We start from the raw sequence: 24,375 nt of genomic DNA on the forward strand, positions 1-24,375 counted from the left end.
TAGCTACGTACTAAAAGATGGATAGCATTTAAATAAACAGAGAAGAGGGCATTTTAAGCATGGCAGGGAATAGCACAAGCCAAAGGTGTAGACCAGAGTAAAAGACCATCTTGGCTAGAGTAAGGGTAAACAATCACACAGAGCACAGCTTTGAAACTGTGAATTCCATTTAGTGACACAAATCAGAAACCTGAGAGTTATCCTTAACTCCTCCTTTTTGGTCTTTCCCAGATATTTAGTCAGCTAGATTATATGACCTTAATATTTCTCTGATTCATCCCTTATAGTGATTCTTAAGTACTGAGTACAGGCAATGATGGGTAACCAAATCCTTCTTGTTAAGCTGCAAACAAATCCAGAAATGCAAGTTCTTTGCTTTTGATGGGGAGATGACATTAAATCTCATATATTTAACTTAACATACAGCCAAAGGCCACTTAGAGCTTTCTAAGGATTACTAAAATTTGGTAGCCATAAACTGAAATAATCACGTCATCTAGAATTTTCCAAGAATTCTAATTCAGTATTATAAGGAGTATAGCCATGTTACAACTCCTAGCAATGCTGCAAGACTCATATGAATGTGCACATGCTGGTATCTTATATCCTTTATTCTAAGACTAAATTTAACTCATATATATATCATTAATTTTATTTTTTAATAAAAAGAAAACACTGCATTAAATGTACCGTTGACCATTTCAACTTGCAAACAAAAAAGGAAGGATGCCTTAAAACTGAGAAACTATCAGAATTTGGAAATCTTGATATTTTCAAGAAAGCAGATATATTAGTGTGTTATTGATATTATTTTGAGTTGCTTTCTAAATTATAAAATATTGGGAGTTGAGCTTCAGCATTATCAGTGAATTTTTTACTGAGCTGTTTGATTAAAACTAGAGTTCTGGTCGGGCATGGTGGCTCATGCCTGTAATTCCAGCACTTTGGGAGGCCGAGGTGAGCGGATTGCTTGAGTCCAGGAGTTCGAGACCAGCCTGGGCAACATGGTGATACCCCATCTCTACCAAAAATACAATAATAATAATAATAATAATAATAAACTGGGTGTGGTGGTGTGCGCCTGTGGTCCCAGCTACTTGGGCAGAGGTTGCAGTGAGCCAAGATTGTACCACTGTACTCCAGCCTGGGCAACAGAGTGATACCCTGTTTCAAAAACAAACAAACTACTAGAGTTCAAAGTACAGACGTTTAAGTCAATAGGCCTCAGGGCTTATGTGCTTGCTGCCTCTGTGCCTAGAATGTTTTTTCCCCAGATAACTACATCTCCACCAGGTTTCTGAAATGTTCCTTTCTCCAGGAGACCTCTGCTATTTAAAATTTAACCCTTTCCTACTACAACGCTCTCCAGCAACTGTTTTTTCTTAGCACTTATCACCATCTCACTCTACTACAAGCTCTCATAGGGCAGGGTTTTTATCTGTTGTGTTCACTAATGTGACTTTAGCACTTAGAAGAGTGCTAGGCACACAGTAGATGCCCAATAAATATTTCTTAAATTGAGTAAATAAATATACATGTGTGCATTTTACCTACAATTTTTCAATAATAGAATTTAAGACATTTGTGCAAGAGTATTCAAATATAAATTCATCCATATTCCCATTACCAATAAATGAACACAAATATCCTGTACAAACCCCAAGAAAAATGGCTATGATGTAAGGAGAGCTGTTAAAATAATCTTTTCTAGATTTTTTTGTCAAAGTATTTTTTGGAAAAATTTGTCACATGGTTTGTTCTTTTCCTTTACTGTAAAATGCATTTAAAAGATAATTTCAAATTTTAATAACATTAATTGTGACATCAAGGTAATTTAATATACTACAGTTACACTGAAATAATAAGGCTTTACTCATCTTTATATTTTCTTTTATTAAAGCAGCCAAACAGACCAATATAATTTTTTCCCTCCTTGGTATTAGCCTGTGGGCTCAGGATCAATTATTTGTACCTCTGGGGTATGCCACCTTCCTTGCTGAAAGCCTATTTGAAAGATTAGCTGAGTAGCACTGGGTTCCCTCAATGTTGATTCCCTCACCAATTAATACTATTATTGGGGTTTGTATCTTTTGACTTTTAAAAGACAAATAGGCAGCCTTCAGCAACTTGGAAAGGCTGGCTGGATTATGTTCCTAATTATCTAAGTCAAATGAAAATTGAGGAGATGACTTTTAAACTTTGACTCATCAGATTTCATGGGTAAACAAATTAGTGTTAGTAGAGCCAATGATACACTATAACACCTGTAAGTTCAATTAAAACTTTTGAAAGCTGTGTTCTTATATTTAAGGTGAGAAATAATTCTTAAAATTGATAAAGACTGACCAACATATTTTACATTTTGTACTTGGGCTAAGGGCACTGAAAATCTAGTTCGTTACTTCATCTCAGTATATTCTATTTAAAGTGTGTGATCTTACATGGTAGGCAATGGGCTGAGGTTTTAATGGTTATAATCTATTGATTTGAGACAGGTGAGATGGCCCAGCAAGAATTTAAAGACAAGAACCAGTGCTTCTAGGATAGGTTTCTGACATTGCCATGGTACCAAGCTGGTGGTTGCTGAGAGCCATCAGAACTGTGGGAAAGAAGGAAGACTAATAATTCTATTCAATGTTTTCAATAACAATTCACCCTTCCAGTCAGAAGTAATGACCAAGTAACAGGGTTGTGGTCCAAATAACATTTTTGGCTCCAAGAATAAGACACTTCAAAATTACGAGGTCTTCTATAGACTTGCAAGATATTGCAGAGGTATAATAAACCACTAGAATATAGTATCACTGAATGAGACAATCTTCGTGCTTAGAGAACCTTAAACATCATACAGATTTATCTGCCTGGATTGGTTTAGGCAGTCTTAACTGAGACTTAACTAAGGAGTCTAGAACAGGGTAAATTATGACTGGGGGGCGCAAATCCAGCCTGCCCCTGGTTTTGTACATTCCATGAGCTAAGAATAGCTTTCACATTTTTAAATAGTTAAAAAAAAATCAAAAGAACAATATTTTATGATACATGAAAATATGAAATTCAAATTTTAGTGTACATACAGTTTTTTTCAAACAACCATGTGCATTTATTTACATATTGTCAATGGTTGCTTTCACATTAATACAGCAGAGCTGAGTAGTTGCAAAAGAAATTGTATGGCCTGTAAAACCTCAAACATTTACTACTTGGCCCTTTACTGACCAAGCGTGCCGCCTTGTATAAGATACGTTTAAAGTCATCTTTCAGTTTTAGGATTCTACCTTTTAACAAATAGCATGGTAATAACAGATTTATTCCTCTCTTCTGAGTTTATTGCTCATATCCATGCTAAAATATATACAAACCATTTGTCTGGTCTTATAATACAACTTGGGTTCATACTTTCCTAAAAGATATGACAAATTCAGCATTTTCACATCCGATATTCAGCTCTCATTCTAAGTAGTGCTTGAAGTATAGATGTAGATAGTACTTGAATGAATGAAGATATGAATATAGATAGTACTAGATAGTGCTAGAATATAGACATTGTCTATACTTCAAGTACTACTTAAAGCATAGTAGTTTTCAACCTTTAATTTACTCCTTTATACCTGATGGACAGGATGTGTTCTTGGCAGTGGCATTCTCTCTGTGGCAATAAGTCTCTCTTATGAATGGAGTAGACTGAATGGGCTGCTTCTCTAGTGTGTATCAGAATTCTAAGAAGTATGAATAGGCCTCTTGTAGATAACTTTGATAAGATACCCCCTCCCAACAAGACTGTATGAGAATCACGGGATCCAGTACCTTTTATCCCAGCTCTCTAAGTTTTATCCCTTTATTAAGTTAAACTATTAGAGCGTGAAGTACTTGGATTATATAATAATAAAGTGAAAATATATTCCTTTATAGAAATGCTTTATTAAGATATGACTAATGATTATACTGGTTAGGTATATTAAAATGTTGATGCACAAAGCAACTATCTGAAGATCATTTACATACCTTTTTTTTTTTAAAAAAAGCTACAGTTGAAGATAACCCATTTGTTATCCTGTGCTACTTATACAATAATTTCATAGTTAATTCAGACTTGAATTTTGTTTGAGAAAAAAAAATAGCAGGGTTCCTATATAAATTGTTTTCTCTGCAACAGATGATACATTTAGAGACTCAGGAGATCTGATTTCTAATCATGGTCTGGCTTTTACCTAGCCAAGGGTAAGACTAGAAGATATCCAAGGTTTATTTTGGCTTTAAAATTAAATATATCACCAGAAAAAAGAAATAACTACTAAAAACAAACCCTTCTCCCTTCCTGCCAGAAAGCACAGAAAATTATTGCCAATGGTAGAAATTTGGTTATTTGCAAGTACCTAGTAATACCTACTTTTTGTGCTTCCTTTAAAATGTTCTGTTTTGTTTCATTCATAAATGGTTTATTTTCCACTGTCTTTTAACTATGTAAACCATCCTTGGAAAAATGTAGGATATAAAATTTATATAGAAACAGCATACTTCTAATATGGATTAAAGCTAGTGGGAGGAATGATGACATTTCCTTCTTCACATTTGATTCCTGCTTTTAGCTGACTCATAGCCAAAGCTACACAAGTTTATAATTACATGTAGTACAGCTGAGAAGTCTTAGTCAAACTGTTTTAATAGAGCAGTAACATTTTAAAAGTGAGAAAAAATTCAAGTTCTAGTTTCTAGATGAACTCATCATTTCCATGGTTACCTTTTTTAATTTTTAATTTTTGTGGGTATATAGGTGTAGATATTTATGGGGTACATGAGATATTTTGATATAGGCATGCAATATGTGAAAATCACATCAGGGTAAATGGGGTATCCATCCCCTCAAACATCCTTTGAGTTACAAATGATGCAATTATACTCTTTTAGTTATTTTTAAATGTACAATTAAATTATTATTGACCATAGTCACCTTACTGTGCTACCAAATTGTAGGTCTTATGCATTCTTTCTATTTTTTTGTGTCCATTAACCATGATTATTTTTGATGGATGGGAAATTTTGCTATAATTTTTGTTTCCTAGATACAAAACTAAAGTTGATGAACTACCTGAAGAGACCAAGTAATGCAGTCTAGTGAAAAAGCATTTGAAACTTAGGTCTGTGATTTTCTAATGGAGTCAGTGAGAATTCAGACTTTTCATAGATTACATACATACTCACATGTCTGTACATATTTATATGTGAGGAGGTAGGGAAGAGGGGTTGGGAGAGAATAAAAGGGAAAAGAGAATCTTGATAAAGGTCAAGGCAATTCATCCAAGGACTGCAAATGTTAGCACCACACTCTCACCAACTGAACTAACCGGCCAAGATGTCCAGTACTACAAATGTAAAAATCCATGAACTACATTATTCGGTCATTAAGTTAATTTGCTTATAATTTTTTCCTCATTCCTTCATTTTAGGTAATAAGACCTAGTACTAAGATCTTCCTGTGAAACACAAATGCATTGTCTTCCTTGACTCCGAGTCATTTTAGCTAAGATTTTGTTTTAGAATTTTTTTGTGTGTAATTTTTCATCTTTCAGAAACAAACAAAAAAAATCTAAGTTTTAAAATGTTTTGACTTCTTTAAATTTCTGTAAGTTCCATAGCTACCTCTCAATTTTGAAAAACCTGGGTAAATCAGCTTATTTCCTCTTACCAGACAAGGGAAGTTTTTTCAATAACTTTTTTCCAGTCAACTTTAGTTACTTGATTATTTTATTATCTTGAGGGTCTAAACAGACCTTTTTTTTGTAGGGCTTCTTTTGATTAGTATTCTTTCTTCTCTTTAACTTACACTTTACCCTTCAGTGGTTCCAATGAATGAAGAAGCAGAGAACATAGGCAAGAAAGTGGTGGCTCAGGGAGAACAGAAGCTGCCTTAGAAGTAGTCAGATAGTTAGGAATGAGGAAAATTCCCTTAGTTCTCCCATTCTTCTCTCCCCAGATACTTTCCAAGGACTGCCAATGTTTAGAAGCACACAATTAGAGCTTCATTTATTCCATAATTAGTGCTCCATTCCTTTTGTTTGAGCCAAACAAGAACTTCCCTTGGGCTTAATGTTTTTGTGGGAAGGGCTTAAATTTTTAAAGCAAAATAGTAGGTATATTTAAAGTATGTTAAATTAATGATATTCAAAAAGAACAGGGGACTTACCTAGTATGGTTACTTCAAAATGTCCAAGGCTTCGGGCACTCTTAAAATCATCAAGTTTTGGGGGCCTTCCTTCTGGTGGTACATATTTTGCAGGCTGAGAATTATACTGCTCACTGAGAAACTTTCTGTGTTCAAACATAAATTTCCGTGGAATACTTTCAGGATAAACATGGCTGTAGTGTAGGTGATCTATTAAGCCAAACTTTTTCTCCCTCCACAGCTGACTCTCCCACCTATCACTTATGGTTTTTCTGGCTTTCCCTTGCAGACTAGCATTTGTATTTGCTCGACCTGTTAAAGACACAATGAGATAGACACAATTGATCTATAAACTAATCAAATAAAGTCATTCACTGCAAAAAAAAAAAAAAAAACCACACAGATAAATGAGGAAGAGTTTAAGTAACATTAAAAATCAAACAACCACCTACAAAATATAAAATGAATATACAAAAGAAAATTCTTATTAAAGTGAGGAACTAAATTCACTTTCAAAATAAATTTTTACAGTAAAATACTAAAGTGACATTGTTTTCTCTGTTGTTGGAATTATGTAGATTTGTAGTTACCTTCTTTCTACTTTTTCCAAATGTTCTAAATGCTCTTAAACATATGTTCTTTTTATATTCAGTGACAAATCCAAATTAAATCAAATTCATGATTAGAGATCACTCACTCTTGGTGGAAATTTGAGCCTAAAATAAAATTTTGTTAATCTCTGCTAAAAGTAACCTGAACAAATACAGTCTCCTTCTTCAATACTTCTCTCCTTCAGAGGGGCCATTTAGGGGTTGGGCATGGTGGCTCATGCCTGTAATCTCAGCATTTTTGGAAGCTGAGGCTGGAGGATCACTTGAAGCCAGGAGTTCAAGATCAGCCTAGTTAACATAGAGAGACCTGTCTCTAAAAAAAAATTAAAACAAAACAAAAACCAAAAAACAAAGGGGCCATTTATTTATTATATATGACACTCCTTTCAGATATAAATAAAATATGGAAAACAAAAAGGGAATGAAATTGAGATGAAAGACCCCCTCAATTTTTGTTGTTCTCTATTATGAAATCAAATTATCATTTATGTATGATTAAAATCTAACAAATTAAGTTTCTAATGCAGAATATAATTTATCCCTTATTGATATAGTTAGGCTTTGTATTCCTACCCAAATCTCATCTTGAGTTGTAATCCGCAGGTGTTGAGGGAGAGACCTAGTGAGAGGTGATTGGATCATGGGGGGTGGTTCTCCCATGCTGTTCTCATGATGAGATAGTTCTCACAAGATCTGATGGTTTTATAAGTGTTTGACATTTCTTCCTGCACACACTCTCTCTCTTGCCTGCTGCCATATAAGACGTGCCTGGCATGATTGTAGGTTTCCCAGCCATGTGGAACTGTGAGCCAATTAAACCTCTTTTCTTTATAAATTACCCAGTCTCAGGCAGTCATTTATAGCAGTGTGAGAACAGACAATACACATATAAATTATGACATTCGTTCAGCAAACAATTACAAAGCACCTATTATGTGCCAGACATTGTGTTAAGGAATTTGGTACAAGTAATATTTTGAATAAATAATGTACCACGGTAGAATCAGAAACACAGTAAAATCAGAAAAAAAATTAATTTTGGAACAACATTTCTGCTAGCTGAGACAGGCTGACAGCTTCAGAGTTTACCAAAGTTGCTGACTTGCTTTCTTGCTTATGTCCTGGTATTCTTATCCTAGCATAAAAAACTTTGCTGAGGCAGAAGGTGGCTGCAATAGCAAGGTTTCAGTATGGTTGATATACTACTTCTGATTATCAGACTTTATTACATATTCCCAGAGTACTTGCTTGGTTTCTTAAGCCTAGCTGGAGACTTATTGAAAACTTATTACAAGGTAAAGTATTAGCTTGAGTTGTAAGGGAAAATGAAGAAGTTGAACACATACTTCTTACTCATCAGGAATTTAAAATATTGCAATACTACAAAAGAGTTTTTTAAACTAAAAATTCAGTTGATGAACACACAAATTCCTATAATAATGATTGATAACAAAAGGGCTAAAAACCTTAGTCACACATAAAAAGATCAAAAGGAAAAAATCAAAGCTGAGAAAAAGAGTTAGTAGGACTAAATTGATGATTGGGAAATGACTTCATCTTTTGTATCTTCTAGAAGTAAATCTCTTCTCAAACTAATAAAAGTACATAATCAGAACAATGATTAGTAGGTATTACAGTGATCTAACCCATATGAAACATTCCTGCTTGACTTATTTTAGAATACAGCATGCAAAAGAAAAAGTGATATGCTATTCTAATTTTTAAAAATTAAGTACTTACACCTACCTTATAGAAAACAATTATATGATTGACCTGTTCGGAAGAAGTCAGAATATTTTCTATGCATATTTTCTTATTTGAGTGTTAATATTAAGGACTGCCAAGATACAAATGTTTATATGAAAAATTCCTCTAAAGAAACATGTTTTATTTTTTTATTTTAGTAACAGGGGACTACAATTACCTACCTCAATTATATCTTCATAATTAACTAATACAAATAGGTATGAAATCAATACAGGAGACACTGGCAGGTATTGGTTGTGAATAGTAACAAATCAAAGGCAATAAACAGGAAAGAGACAAAATATATCTAGAGGTCAGGTTTTTCTAAAAATAAGATGGAAAATCATGAACTAGTTTTTTTGAATATTAATAAAATTACTATATGAAACATGTTATATTTTAAACTTAATGCATAGCTAAAATATAGGTTAATTACTTAGCAAAATTATATTTTTATATTTTACAATTATAATTTTCATTCTATTATTTCAATTATCTATTTTACTCATTTCTGGTGAGATTGGTTCAATGTTTTAATGAGGAACATTTACATTTAAGTCATAAGGTTAAAAAAAGAATGCAATTCAAATGTATGTACGTAGGCATGGTGAATTTTTAAAAAAAATCTACTCCAAGCATTTCATTATGTGGATAAGAGTGGTAGGTTGATAGAGGCAGGCTCACACCTGTAATTCCAGCACTTTAGGAGCCTGAGGCAGGAGGACTGCTTGAGGCCCAGGGTTCAAGACCTGCTTAGGCAACATAGGGAGACCCTGTCTGTACAAAATAATAATAATAATAATAATAATAATAATAATAATAATAAGCAGACATTGTGGCACACACCTATGGCCCCATCTACTGGAGTAGTTGAGGTGGGAGGAACACTTGAGCCTGGTAGGTCAAGGCTGCAGTGAGCCATGATCGTGCCATTGCACTCCTGCCTGGGTGACCGAGCAAGACTCTGTCCCCCCCACCAAAAAAAAAGTGATGGGGTGTATGGAGACATGGGGGAGGAAAAGGAGCTATTTTCTCTGCCTCTCCTTCTTGCCTCCACTGATCCCACCCTGATGCAAGATCTACAAGGCTGAAAAATAACAGGGGATTCCAGTCAGTATGTTTAGTAGCAAGCATATAACAGATTTTTAAAGACTAGTGAAAGCCAGAGGCTACCTGTAATGCCTTGTGTTACTGTTAACTTTTCAAATGTATTTCTGAGTTACTAGATATAAGCACAAACCACACAAACATATTAATTGTATATTCACAAAATGAATGACTTTTGAATTTACAAGCACAGAAAAAGCCAAAGCTATCATGAAACTACCTGGGAATACATTAGTGACCATGTTGACACATATAGATCTAATTCATTCATTAAAACTGCAATATAATATTACAGTATACTAATATGTTATATTTATAATCCTCTGTTAATTAAAATTTAGCTTTCAATATTCCCTATTATAAATAATGTTCCATAAAACATCTTGGAATATGTCTCCCTATATGGCCAAAGGCATAAATGGAATTTCTAGGTCACAGAGTATAACACATTCCTAACAAATTAGGTATTGTTAAATTATTCTCAAATGGTAGTTTCCTCAAGTCTCCCTACTCCCTAAGACAAAATAATATTGAAATTAGGCCAATTAATAACCTTATAATGTTTTCTAAGTGTTCAAATGAAAGGAGAGTCACACATCTCTCATTTTAAATCAAAAACTAGAAACAATTTAGTTTAGTGAGGAAGGCATGCCAAAAACCAAGATAGGCTGAAAACTAAGGCCTTCTGAGCCAAACAATTAGCCAAGTTGAGAATGCAAAGGAAAAGTTACTGAAGGAAAGTAATGCTATTCTAGTGAACACATGCATGATAACAAGGTGAAACAGCCTTATTGCTGATCTGGAGAAAGTGTTGGTGGTCTGAATAGAAGATCATGCTAGCCACAATATTCCCTAAGGCCAAAGCCTAATTACTAGCAAGGCCCTAACTCTCTTCAATTCTATGAAGGCTAAGAGAAGTGACAAAGCTGGAGAAGAAAAGTTGGAAGCTAGCAGAGATTGGTTCATGAGGTTTAAGAAAGAAGCTATCTCCATAACATAAAAGTGCAAGGTGAAGCAACAAGTTCTGATGTAGAAGCTGCAAGTTATCCAGAAAATCCAGCTAAGATAACTGATGAAGGTGGCTACACTGAACAACAGATTTTCAATGGAGATAAAATAGCTTTGTATTGGAAGAAGATGCCATCTGAGACTTTCATAGTTAGAGAGGAAAAGTTAATGCCTAGCTTTAAATCTTCAAAGGACAGGCTGACTCTCTTCTTAGGGGCTAATGCAACTTTAAGTTGAAACCAATGCTCATTTACCAAAAATCCTAGGGCCCTTAAGAATTATGCTAAATCTACTTTGCCTGTGCTCTAGAAATGGAACAAAGCCTCAATGACAGCACATCTGTCTATGGTATAGTTTACTGAATATTTTAAGCCCACTATGGAGACCTACTGCTCAGATAAAAAGATTCCCCTCAAAATATTACTGCTCACTGACAATGCACCTGGTCACTCAGGAGCTCTGATGGAGATGTACAAAGAGTTCAATGTTGTTTTGGTGCCTGCAAACACAACAACCATTCAGAAGCCCATGGATCAAGGAGTAATTCTGACTTTCAAGTCTTAATTCTTAAGAAATGCATTTCATAAGGCTACAGCTACCATAGTGATTCCTTTGATGTATCTGGGCAAAGGGAAAACTGAAAACCTCCTGGAAATTTGAACACTTGTGGAAAGGATTCACCATTCTAGATGCCATTTAAAGTTATTTGTGATTTATGGAAGGAGGTCAAAATATCAACATTAACAGGAGTTTAGAAGAAATTGATTCCAACCCCCATAGATGACTTTGAGGGGTTCAACATTTTAGGGTAGGAAGTAACTGCAGAAGTGGTGGAAATGGCAGGAGAACTAGCATTAGAAGTGGAGTCTGAAGATGTTACTAAATTGCTGCAATCTCTTTATAAAACTTGAATGGATGAAGAGTTGCTTCTTACAAATGAACAAAGGTGTTTTTTTTTTTTTTTTTTTTTTTTTTTTGAGATTGAATCTATTCCTGGTGAAGATGTTGTGAATATTGTTAAAATGAAAATAAAGAATTTAGAATATTACATACGCTTAGCATAATAGATAAAGCAGTGGCAAGGTTTGAAAGCAGTGACTCCAATTTTGAAAGAAGTTCTACTGTGGATAAAATGCTGTCAAACAGCATCACATGCTGAAGAGAAATCTTTCCTGAAAGGAAAAGTCCACTGATGTGGCAAAATTTATTGCTGTCTTATTTTAAGAAACTGCCACAGCCGATTCCTCAAGGCTCTAGAACTAGAAATACCATTTGACCCAGCCATCCCGTTACTGGGTATATACCCAAAGGATTATAAATCAGGCTGCTATAAAGACACATGCACATGTATGTTTATTGTGGTACTATTCACAATAGCAAAGACTTGGAACCAACCCAAATGTACATCAATGATAGACTGGATTAAGAAAATGTGGATCACGAGGTCAGGAGATCGAGACCATCCTGGCTAACACGGTGAAACCCCGTCTCTACTAAAAAATACAAAAAACTAGCCGGGCAATGTGGCGGACACCTGTAGTCCCAGCTACTCAGGAGGCTGAGGCAGGAGAATGGTGTGAACCCGGGAGGTGGAGCTTGCAGTGAGCTGAGATCCGGCCACTGCACTCCAGCCTGGGCGACAGAGTGAGACTCCGTCTCAAAAAAAAAAAAAAAAAAAAAAAAGAAAATGTGGCACATATACACCATGGAATACTATGCAGCCATATAAAAGGATGAGCTCAAATTAAAAACACATAGTTGGGATAGGCAGGTGCACCCAAGATGGCCAAATAGGAACAACTCCAGCCTGAAGTTCCCAGCGTGAGTGACACAGAAGATGGGTGATTTCTGCATTTTCAACTGAGGTACCGGGTTCATCTCACTGGGGTGTGTCGGACAGTTGGTGCTGGTCCACGGGTGCAGCCTGACCAGCGAGAGCTGAAGCAGGGCAAGGCATCGCCTCACCTGGGAAGTGCAAAGGGGAAGGGAATTCCTTTTCCTAGCCAAAGGAAATTGAGACACAGAACACCTGGAAAATCGGGTAACTCCCACCCTGATGCTGTGCTTTACCAAGGGTTCCAGCAAATGGCACACCAGGAGATTATATCCCACACCTGACCTGGAGGTTCCCACACCCACAGAGCCTCCCTCATTGCTAGCACAGCAGTCTGAGATTCAACTGTAAGGCGGCAGCGAGGCTGGGGGAGGGGCTCCCACCATTGCTGAGGCTTAAGTAGGTAAACAAAGTCGCTGGAAAGTTTGAATTGGGTGGAGCCCACCACAGCTCAAGGAGGCTGGCATGCCTCTGTAGACTCCACCTCTGGGGACAGAGCATAGCTAAACAAAAAGCAGCAGACACCTCGGCAGAGGTAAATATCCCTATCTGACAGCTTTGAAGAGAGCAGTGAACCTCCTAGGACAGAGACTGAGATCTGAGAACAGACAGACTGCCTGCTCAAGTGGGTAAGTGGGTCCCTGACTCCTGAGGAGCCTAACTGGGAGACATCCCCCACTAGGTGCAGACTGACACCTCACACCTCACACAGCTGAGTACACCCCTGAGACGAAGCTTCCAGAGCAAGAATCAGACAGCAACACTTGCTGTTCAGCAAGATTCTATCTTCTGCAGCCTCCGCTGCTAATACCCAGGCAAACAGGGTCTGTAGTGGACCTCAAGCAAACTCCAACAGACCTGCAGCTGAGGGTCCTGACTGTTAGAAGGAAAAGTAACAAACAGAAAGGACACCCACACCAAAACCCCATCACTACGTCACCATCATCAAAGACCAAAGGCAGATAAAACCACAGAGATGGCAAAAAAGCAGGCAGTGCAGAAAAGTTGGACATTCAAAAAATCAGAGCGCATCTCCCCCTCCAAAGGAATGCAGCTCATCACCTGCAATGGAACAAAGCTGGACGGAGAATAACTTTGTTGAGTTGAGAGAAGAAGGCTTCAGTCCATCAAACTTCTCAGAGCTAAAGGAGGAACTATGTAACCAGCGCTAAGAAACTAAAAACCTTGAAAAAAGATTTGACGAATGGCTAACTAGAATAACCAATGTAGAGAAGTCCTTAAAAGAACTGATAGAGATGAAAACCATAACACGAGAACTACGTGACAAATGCACAAGCTTCAGTAACCAACTTGATCAACTGGAAGAAAGAGTATCAGTGATTGAAGATCAAATGAATGAAACGAAGCGAGAAGAGAAGTGTAGAGAAAAAAGAATAAAAAGAAATGAACAAAGCCTCCAAGAAATATGGGATTATGTGAAAAGACCAAATCTACGTCTCATTGGTGTGCCTGAAAGTGAGGGGGAAAATGGAACCAAGTTGGAAAACACTTTGCGGGATATCATTCAGAACTTCCCCAACCTAGTAAGGCAGGCCAACATTCAAATTCAGGAAATACAGAGAATGCCACAAAGATAATCCTCGAGAAGAGCAACTCCAAGACACATAATTGTCAGATTCACCAAAGTTGAAATGAAGGAAAAAATGTTAAGGGCAGCCAGAGAGAAAGGTTGGGTTACCCACAAAGGGAAGCCCATCAGACTAACAGCAGATCTCTTGGCAGAAACTCTACAAGCCAGAGAGGGTGGGGGCCAATATTCAACATTCTTAAAGAAAAGAATTTTCAACCCAGAATTTCATATTCAGTCAAACTAAGTTCCATAAGTGAAGGAGAAATAAAATCCTTTACAGACAAGCAAATGCTGAGAGATTTTGTCACCACCAGGCCTGCCCTACAAGAGATCCTGAAGGAAGCACATGGAAAGGAAAAACAGGTACCAGCCATTGCAAAAACATGCCAAAATGTAAAGACCATCGAGGCTAGGAAGAAACTGCATCAACTAACGAGCAAAATAACCAGCTAATATCACAATGACAGGATCAAGTTCATATATAACAATATTAACCTTAAATGTAAATGGACTAAATGGTCCAATTAAAAGACACAAACAGGCAAATTGGATAAAGAGTCAAGACTCATCAGTTTGCTGTATTCAGGAGACCCATTTCACATGCAGAGACACACATAGGCTCAAAATAAAGGGATGGAGGAAGATCTACCAAGCAAATGGAAAACAAAAAAAAGCAGGGGTTGCAATACTAGTCTCTGACAAAACAGACTTTAAACCATCAAAGATCAAAAGAGACAAAGAAAGCCATTACACAATGGTAAAGGGATCAATTCATCAGAAAGAGCTAACTATGCTAAATATATATGCACCCAATACAGGAGCACCCAGACTCATAAAGCATGTCCTTAGAGACTTACAAAGAGACTTAGACTCCCATACAATAATAATGGGAGACTTTAACACCCCACTGTCAACATTAGACAGATCAACAAGACAGAAAGTTAACAAGGATATCCAGGAATTGAACTCAACTCTGCACCAAGCGGACCTAATAGACATCTACAGAACTCTCCACCCCAAAGCAACAGAATATACATTCTTCTCAGCATCACATCGCACTTATTCCAAAATTGACCACATAGTTGGGAGTAAAGCACTCCTCAGTAAATGTACAAGAACAGAAATTATAACAAACTGTCTCTCAGACCACAGTGCAATCAAACTAGAACTCAGGACTAAGAAACTCAATCAAAACCGCTCAACTACATGGAAACTGAACAACCTGCTCCTGAATGACTACTGGGTACATAACGAAATGAAGGCAGAAATAAAGATGTTCTTTGAAACCAATGAGAACAAAGATACAACATACCAGAATCTCTGGGACACATTTAAAGCAGTGTGTAGAGGGAAATTTATAGCACTAAATGCCCACAAGAGAAAGCAGGAAAGATCTAAAATTGACACCCTAACATCACAACTAAAAAACTAGAGAAGCAAGAGCAAACACATTCAAAAGCTAGCAGAAGGCAAGAAATAACTAAGATCAGAGCAGAACTGAAGGAGATAGAGACACATAAAACCCTCCAAAACATCAGTGAATCCAGGAGCTGGTTTTTTGAAAAGATCAACAAAATTGATAGACCGCTAGAAAGACTAATAAAGAAGAAAAGAGAGAAGAATCAAATAGATGCAATAAAAAATGATAAAGGGGATATCACCACCGACCTCACAGAAATACAAATTACCATCAGAGAATACTATAAACACCTCTATGCAAATAAACTAGAAAATCTAGAAAAAATGAATAGTTTCCTGGACACTTACGCTCTCCCAAGACTAAACCAGGAAGAAGCTGAATCCCCGAATAGACCAATAGCAGGCTCTGAAATTGAGGCAATAATTAATAGCCTACCAACCCGAAAAAGTCCAGGACCAGATGGATTCACAGCCGAATTCTACCAGAGGTACAAGGAGGAGTTGGTACCATTCCTTCTGAAAGTATTCCAATCAACAGAAAAAGAGGAAATCCTCCCTAACTCATTTTACGAGGCCAACATCATCCTAATACCAAAGCCTGGCAGAGTACAACAACAAAAAAATGAGAATTTTAGACCAATATTCCTGATGAACATCGATGCAAAAATCCTCAATAAAATACTGGCAAACTGAATCCAGCAGCACATCAAAAAGCTTATCCACCATGATCAAGTGGGCTTCATCCCTGGGAGGCAAGACTGGTTCAACATATGCAAATCAATAAACATAATCCAGCATATAAACAGAACCAAATACAAAAACCACATGATTATCTCAGTAGATGCAGAAAAGGCCTTTGACAAAATTCAACAGCCCTTCATGCTAAAAACTCTCAATAAATTCGGTATTGATGGAACGTATCTCAAAATAATAAGAGCTATTTATGAGAAACCCACAGCCAATATCATACTGAATGGGCAAAAACTGAAAGCATTCCCTTTGAAAACTGGCACAAGACAGGGATGCCCTCTCTCACCACTCCTATTCAACATAGTGTTGGAAGTTCTGGCTAGGGCAATCAGGCAAGAGAAAGAAATAAAGGGTATTCAGTTAGGAAAAGAAGAAGTCAAATTGTCCCTGTTTGCAGATGACATGATTGTATATTTAGAAAATCCCACTGTCTCAGCCCAAAATCTCCTTAAGCTGATAAGCAACTTCAGCAAAGTCTCAGGATAAAAAATTAATGTGCCAAAATCACAAGCATTCTTATACACCAGTAACAGACAAACAAAGAGCCAAATCATGAATGAACTCCCATTCACAATAGCTTCAAAGAGAATAAAATACCTAGGAATCCAACTTACAAGGGATGTAAAAGACCTCTTCAAGGAGAACTACAAACCACTGCTCAGTGAAATCAAAGAGGACACAAACAAATGGAAGAACATACTATGCTCATGGATAGGAAGAATCAATATTGTGAAAATGGCCATACTGCCCAAGGTAATTTATAGATTCAATGCCATCCCCATCAAGCTACCAATGACTTTCTTCACAGAATTGGAAAAAACTGCTTTAAAGTTCATATGGAACCAAAAAAGAGCCTGCATCGCCAAGACAATCCTAAGCCAAAAGAACAAAGCTGGAGACATCACGCTACCTGACTTCAAACTATACTACAAGGCTACAGTAACCAAAACAGCATGGTACTGGTACCAAAACAGAGATATAGACCAATGGAACAGAACAGAGCCCTCAGAAATAATACCACACATCTACAGCCATCTGATCTTTGACAAACATGAGAAAAACAAGAAATGGGGAAAGGATTCTCTATTTAATAAATGGTGCTGGGAAAATTGGCTAGCCATAAGTAGAAAGCTGAAACTGGATTCTTTCCTTACTCCTCATACGAAAATTAATTCAAGATGGATTAGAGACTTAAATGTTAGACCTAAAATCATAGAAACCCTAGAAGAAAACCTAGGTAATACCATTCAGGACATAGGCATGGGCAAGGACTTCATGTCTAAAACACCAAAAGCAATGGCAACAAAAGCCAAAATTGACAAATGGGATCTAATTAAACTAAAGAGCTTCTGCACAGCAAAAGAAACTACCATCAGAGTGAACAGGCAACCTACAGAATGGGAGAACATTTTTGCAATCTACTCATCTGACAAAGGGCTAATATTCAGAACCTACAAGGAACTCAATCAAATTTACAAGACAAAAAACAAACAACCCCATCAAAAAGTGGGCAAAGGATATGAATAGACATTTCTCAAAAGAGGACATTCATACAGCCAACAGACACATGAAAAAATGCTCATCATCACTCACCATCAGAGAAATGCAAGTCAAAACCACAATGAGATACCATCTCACACCAGTTAGAATGGCAATCATTAAAAAATCAGGAAACAACAGGTGCTGGAGACGATGTGGAGAAATAGGAACACTTTTACACTGTTGGTGGGACTGTAAACTAGTTCAACCATTGTGGAAAACAGTGAGGCAATTCCTCAAGGATCTAGAACTGGAAATACCATTTGACCCAGCCATCCAATTACTGGGCATGTACCCAAAGGATTATAAGTTATGCTGCTATAAAGACACATGCACACATATGTTTATTGCGGCACTATTTGCAATAGCAAAGATTTGGAATCAACCCAGATGTCCATCAGTGACAGACTGGATTAAGAAAATGTGGCACATATACACCATGGAATACTATGCAGCCATAAAAAAGGATGAGTTCATGTCCTTTGTAGGGACATGGATGCAGCTGGAAACCATCATTCTCAGCACACTATCGCAAGAACAGAAAACCAAATGCCACATGTTCTCACTCATAGGTGGGAATTGAACAATGAGATTACTTGGACACAGGCAGGGGAACATTACAGACCGGGTCCTATTGTGGGGAGGGGGTAGAGGGGAGGGATAGCACTAGGAGAAATACCTAATGTAAATGATGAGTTAATAGGTGCAGCACACCAACATGACACATATATATATATGTAACAAACCTGCATGTTGTGCACATGTACCCTAGAACTTAGAGTATAATAATAAAAAAAAACCGGATGAGCTCATGTCCTTTGTAGGGTCATGGATGAAGCTGGAAACCATCATTCTGAGCAAACTATCTCAAGGACAGAAAACCAAACACCGCATGTTCTCACTCATAGCTGGGAATTGAACAATGAGAACACCTGGACACAGGGTGGGGAACATCACACACCGGGGCCTGTCATGGGCTGGGGAGTGGGGGAGGGATAGCATTAGGAGATATACCTAATGTAAATGATGAGTTAACAGGTGCAGCACACCAACATGGCACATCTATACATTTGTAACAAACCTGCACATTGTGCACATGTACCCTAGAACTTAAAGTATAATAAAAAAAAGAAAATCTGAAAAAAAATGAAACTAGTAACAACTTAAAAAAAAAAAAAAGAAATTGCCACAGCCATTAACATAAGGCAAGACCCTCCACCAGCAGAAAGACTATGACTCACTGAAGGCTCAGATGATGGTTAACATTTATTAGCAATACAGTATTTTTAAATTAAGATATGTACATTTTTGGATTTAATGATATTGCATACTTATTAGAATGTAAACATAATTTTACATGTCCTGAAAAACCTAAAAATTTGTGTGATTCGCTCTACTGCAATTTTCACTTTATTCTAATGGTTTGGCACTAAACCCACAGTATCTCTGAGGTATGCGTGCAATTAACCATGGAAGGGCTTAAATTTGCTACTTTTCTATTGTTTCTCCTTGAGTCATCTATTCCTTAGATCGATTTTCTCTTTTCCTGCCTTCTCTTGGATTGAATGTTTTAAAAAATAATCCCTTTGTAGAATCTGGATACTATCCTTTCGTCAGATGGACAGATTGCAAAAATTTTCTCCCATTCTGTAGCTTGCCTGTTCATTCTTGTGATAGTTTCTTTTGCTGTGCAGAAGCTCTTTAGTTTAATTAGATCCCATTTGTCAATTTTGGCTTTTGTTGTCATTGCTTCTGGTGTTTTAGTCATAAAGTCTTTGCCCATGCCTATGTCCTGAGTGATACTGCCTAGGTTTTTTTCTAGGGTTGTTATGGATTTAGGTCTTACGTTTAAGTCTTTAATCCATCTTGAATTAATTTTTGTATAAGGTGTAAGGAAGGGGTCCAGTGTCAGTTTTCTGCATGTGGCTAGTCAGTTTTCCCAACACCATTTATTAAATGGGGAATCCTTTCCCTATTGCTTGTTTTTGTCAGGTTTGTCAAAGATCAGATGGTTGTTGATGTGTGGTGTTATTTCTGAGGCTTCTGTTCTGTTCCATTGGTCACTTAAACAAATTTACAAGAAAAAAAATAAACAACCCCATCAAGAAGTGGGTGAAGGATATGAACAGACACTTCTCTAAAGAAGACATTTATGCATCCAACGAACATATGAAAAAAAGCTCATCATTACTGGTCATTAGAGAAATGCAAATCAAAACCACAATGAGATACCGTCTCACGCCAGTTAGAATGGTGATCATTATAAAGTCAGGAAACAACAGATGCGGGAGAGGATGTGGAGAAAGAGGAATGCATTTACACTGTTGGTGGGAGTGTAAATTAGTTCAACCATTGTGGAAGACAGCGTGGTGATTCCTCAAGGATCTAGAACCAGAAATACCATTTGACCCAGAATCCCATTACTGGGTATATACTAAAAGATTGTAAATTATTCTGCTATAAAGACACATGCACATGTATATTTATTGAGGCACTGTTCACAATAGCAAAGACTTGGAACCATCCCAAATGCCCAACAATGATACACTGAATAAAGAAAATGTGGCACATATACACCATGGAATACTATGCAGCCATAAAAACGGATGAGTTCATGTCCTTTGCAGGGATATAGATGAAGGTGGAAACCATCATTCTCAGCAAATTAACACAAGAACAGAAAACCAAACACCACATGTTCTCACTAATAAGTGGGAGTTGAACAATGAGCACACATGGACACAGGGAGGGGAACATCCCACACCGGGTGCCTGTCAGCAAGTTGGGGGCTAGGAGAGGGATAGCATTAGGAGAAATACCTAATGTAGATGATGGGTTGATGGGTGCAGCAAACCACCATGGCACGTATATACCTATGTAACAAACCTGCACGTTCTGCAAATGTATCCCAGAACTTAAACGTATAATATAATGAAATAAAATAAAATAAAAAATAATCCCATTAAGCCCTGTTATTGATTAGCTACACTTTTTTTTTAGTGTTTTCTCTAAGGTCTATAATATACAACATTAACGTACTACAATCTACCTTCAAATGATGCTACATGCATCATTTGCTACATGCATCATTGAACCTTCAAATGAACTACATGCATCTTCATGTATGTAGTGTAAGAATTTTAGAACAGTGTATTTCCATATCCCCTTCAGTCATCATGCTATTTTTTCCATAACACTTTACTTCTATATAAACTATAAACTCCACAAAATATTTTCACTATTTCTGATCTAAAAGAAAAATGAGAAAATATATTTTATTTTACCCACCTATTTACTATTTCTAGTGCTTTATCTTCCTTTATTTAGATCAAAATTTCTATCAGGTGTTATACGTTTTCTGCCTGAAGAACTTCCTTTAATATTTTTCATTGTGTAGGTCTGGTGGTGATGAAATCGCTCAGCTTTTGTCTTTATTTCGCCTTAATTTTTAAAAGTTATATTCACTGTGTATAGAATTCTAAGTTTACAGGTTTTTTTTTTTTTTTTTTTTTTTTTTTTTTTTTTTTTTTTTTTTTTTTTTTTTTGACAGAATCTCACTCTCACCCAGGCTGGAGTGCAGTGGTGTAATTTTGGCTCACTGCAACCTCCGCCTCCTGAATTCAAGCAATTCTCCTGCCTCAGCCTCCCAAGTCACTGGTAATACAGGCATGCTCCATGATATATAATTTCTTAAGAGACATCTGCTGTAATGCTTGTCTTTGCTCCTTTGTGACTTATGTGTATTTTTTTCTTTTCTCTTCCGCTTCTTTTAAGATTTCATTTATCCTGGTTTTCAGTGGTGTGTGTGTACGTGTGTGTGTGCATTTAATGATGTTTTTGTCTTCTTGTTCTATTATTTTAAGAGGAGTGCATCATGATTGTTATGCGCATCAACTGCTCTTTTAAAATCTACCAGGTTATTTACCTTTTTAATATTATATTATATTATATGTTATATATATTCATGATTGTTATTGTATTCTTAGTGGAATGTCCACTTATCATCCTATATATTCTATATTGTCCCTATTTACCTTTACTTATAGTTTTTACCTTAAATTCTATTTACTTCATATGAATATTGCTATACCACTTTTCTCTTGGTTAGTATATATCAGGTATATATTTTGCCATTCCTTTATTTTTAACCTTTCATATAATTTTGCTTAAGTATGTCCCTCTCTTAAAAAATTTTCTTTGAGATGAGTTCTCACTCTGTTGCCCAGGCTGAAGTGCAGTGGCTATTCACAGACATGATCATAGCACACTACAGTCTCAAACTCCTGGGCTCAAGTGATCCTTCTGCCTCAGCTTCCTGAGTAGCTAGGACTATAGGTGCATGCCACTGCACCAGGCTGAAGTGTGTCTCTTATATGTAGGATGTAACTGGATTAATTTTTAAGATTGAAATATGAAAGTTTAATACATTTACATTTATTGAAATAATTCAGAATTATCTCAGCTATATTATTTTGTGTATTATCTTAAAAAGAAGAGAGAGATGCATTAAATTAAAGAGCTTCTGCACAGCAAAAGAAACTACCATCAGAGTGAACAGGCAACCTACAGAATGGGAGAACATTTTTGCAATCTACTCATCTGACAAAGGGCTAATATCCAGAACCTACAAAGAACTTAAACAAATTTACAAGAAAAAAACAAACAACCCCATCAAAAAGTGGGCAAAGGATATGAACAGACATTTCTCAAAAGAAGACATTCATACAGCCAACAGACACATGAAAAAATGCTCATCATCACTGGCCATCAGAGAAATGCAAATCAAAACCACAATGAGATACCATCTCACACCAGTTAGAATGGCAATCATTCAAAAGTCAGGAAACAACAGGTGCTGGAGAGGATGTGGAGAAATAGGAACACTTTTACACTGTTGGTGGGATTGTAAACTAGTTCAACCATTATGGAAAACAGTATGGCGATTCCTCAAGGATCTAGAACTAGATGTACCATATGACCCAGCCATCCCATTACTGGGTATATACCCAAAGGATTATAAATTATGCTGCTATAGAGACACATGCACACGTATGTTTATTGCAGCACTATTCACAATAGCAAAGACTTGGAATCAACCCAAATGTCCATCAGTGACAGATTGGATTAAGAAAATGTGGCATATATACACCATGGAATACTATGCAGCCATCAAAAAGGATGAGTTTGTGTCCTTTGTAGGGACATGGATGCAGCTGGAAACCATCATTCTTAGCAAACTATCACAAGAACAGAAAACCAAACACCGCATGTTCTCACTCATAGGTGGGAACTGAACAATAAGATCACTTGGACTCAGGAAGGGGAACATCACACACAGGGGCCTATCATGGGGAGGGGGGAGGGGGGAGGGATTGCATTGGGAGTTATACCTGATGTAAATGACGAGTTGATGGGTGCAGCACACCAACATGGCACAAGTATACATATGTAACAAACCTGCACGTTATGCACATGTACCCTACAACTTAAAGTATAATAATAATAAATAAATTAAAAAAAAAAAAAAGAAGAGAGAGATGGAGTCCCATTATGTTGCCCAGACTGGTCTTGAACTCCTGACCTCAAGTAATCTTCCTGTCTCAGACTCCCCAAGTGCAGGAATCACAGACATAAGCCACCATTCCCAGCCCATGTTTTATCTCAATCAAGCCTTTTCTTTGCTTTTTCTCCTTTTTTCTATTTTACTGCCCTGAAAAATTTTTCATAATTCCTCCTCTTTTTTTCTGTGCTGCTTCAGAAGTTATACATTCTATCCTATTCTTTCAGCTCGATCTTAAATTTTTTAACTCACATGTTTAAATTTACAAAGTCTGCAGTATATAAATCTCTACTATTTTCCATAAAGATACAATGATCTTAGAATGCTTCAATTCTCATCTTTCCATCCATTTGACCTTAAATAGTATTTTCATTCTACTTTGTTTCAAATCCCATGAAATAATGCATTATCATCGTTATTAATTTCTACTGAACATATTTATTTATATTTACCAATATTTTACTAACTTCTTTGCTTACCATTGCTTCTTACATTCTGATACTTCCTTTCGTTTTGCTTTTCCATCTCTCAGAATTCTTTAGTAATTCATTCATTGAGACTCTACAAGTAATAACTCTTTTAGTCTCTGACTATCTGAAAATACCTGTATTTCACCTTCACTCTTGCTTGATTGTTTAGGTAGACATAAAATTCCAGGTTAGGAATTATCTTAACACTTTGAAGACATTTCACTGTCTAAAGCATTATTGTTTTTGGGAAATTTTTCCATCTAATTTTGTTTTCTTTGTTGATGAATCTGTCTTTTATCTCTGCTAGTTTTAAGAATGTTTATCTTTGATGCTCTACGGTTCATTATCATGGTCTGTATCATTTATCACATATTATATGTCTAGATACAGATTATTTTTATTCTACTCAGAATTCACTGTGATCCTTCAATTTAAAAAATTCATATATGTGTATATATAAAAATATATATATATAATTTTGAAAAAATACCCTCTTCAAATACTGCTTCTTTCTATCTCTGTTCTGTCCTCCTGAACCTTTATTGATAAAAATGGAACTTTCTCATCCTATCCACCATGT

The 24,375-nt window shown here is 36.5% G+C and overlaps 1 protein-coding gene across 1 annotated transcript in view; it reads right to left on the reverse strand.

Moving 5' to 3' along the window:
• The window catches only part of RADX (RPA1 related single stranded DNA binding protein, X-linked), a 75,652-nt gene that overhangs the window by 10,738 nt on the left and 40,539 nt on the right, over positions 1 to 24,375 (reverse strand). Inside the window, exon 12 of the mRNA XM_011772489.2 lies at positions 6,182 to 6,472. Coding sequence (XP_011770791.1) covers positions 6,182 to 6,472 — 291 coding nt within the window. The remainder of the gene's footprint in view (positions 1 to 6,181; positions 6,473 to 24,375) is intronic.

The sequence above is a fragment of the Macaca nemestrina genome, chromosome X, assembly GCF_043159975.1.
Source record: "Macaca nemestrina isolate mMacNem1 chromosome X, mMacNem.hap1, whole genome shotgun sequence".
Classification (NCBI taxonomy): domain Eukaryota; kingdom Metazoa; phylum Chordata; class Mammalia; order Primates; family Cercopithecidae; genus Macaca; species Macaca nemestrina.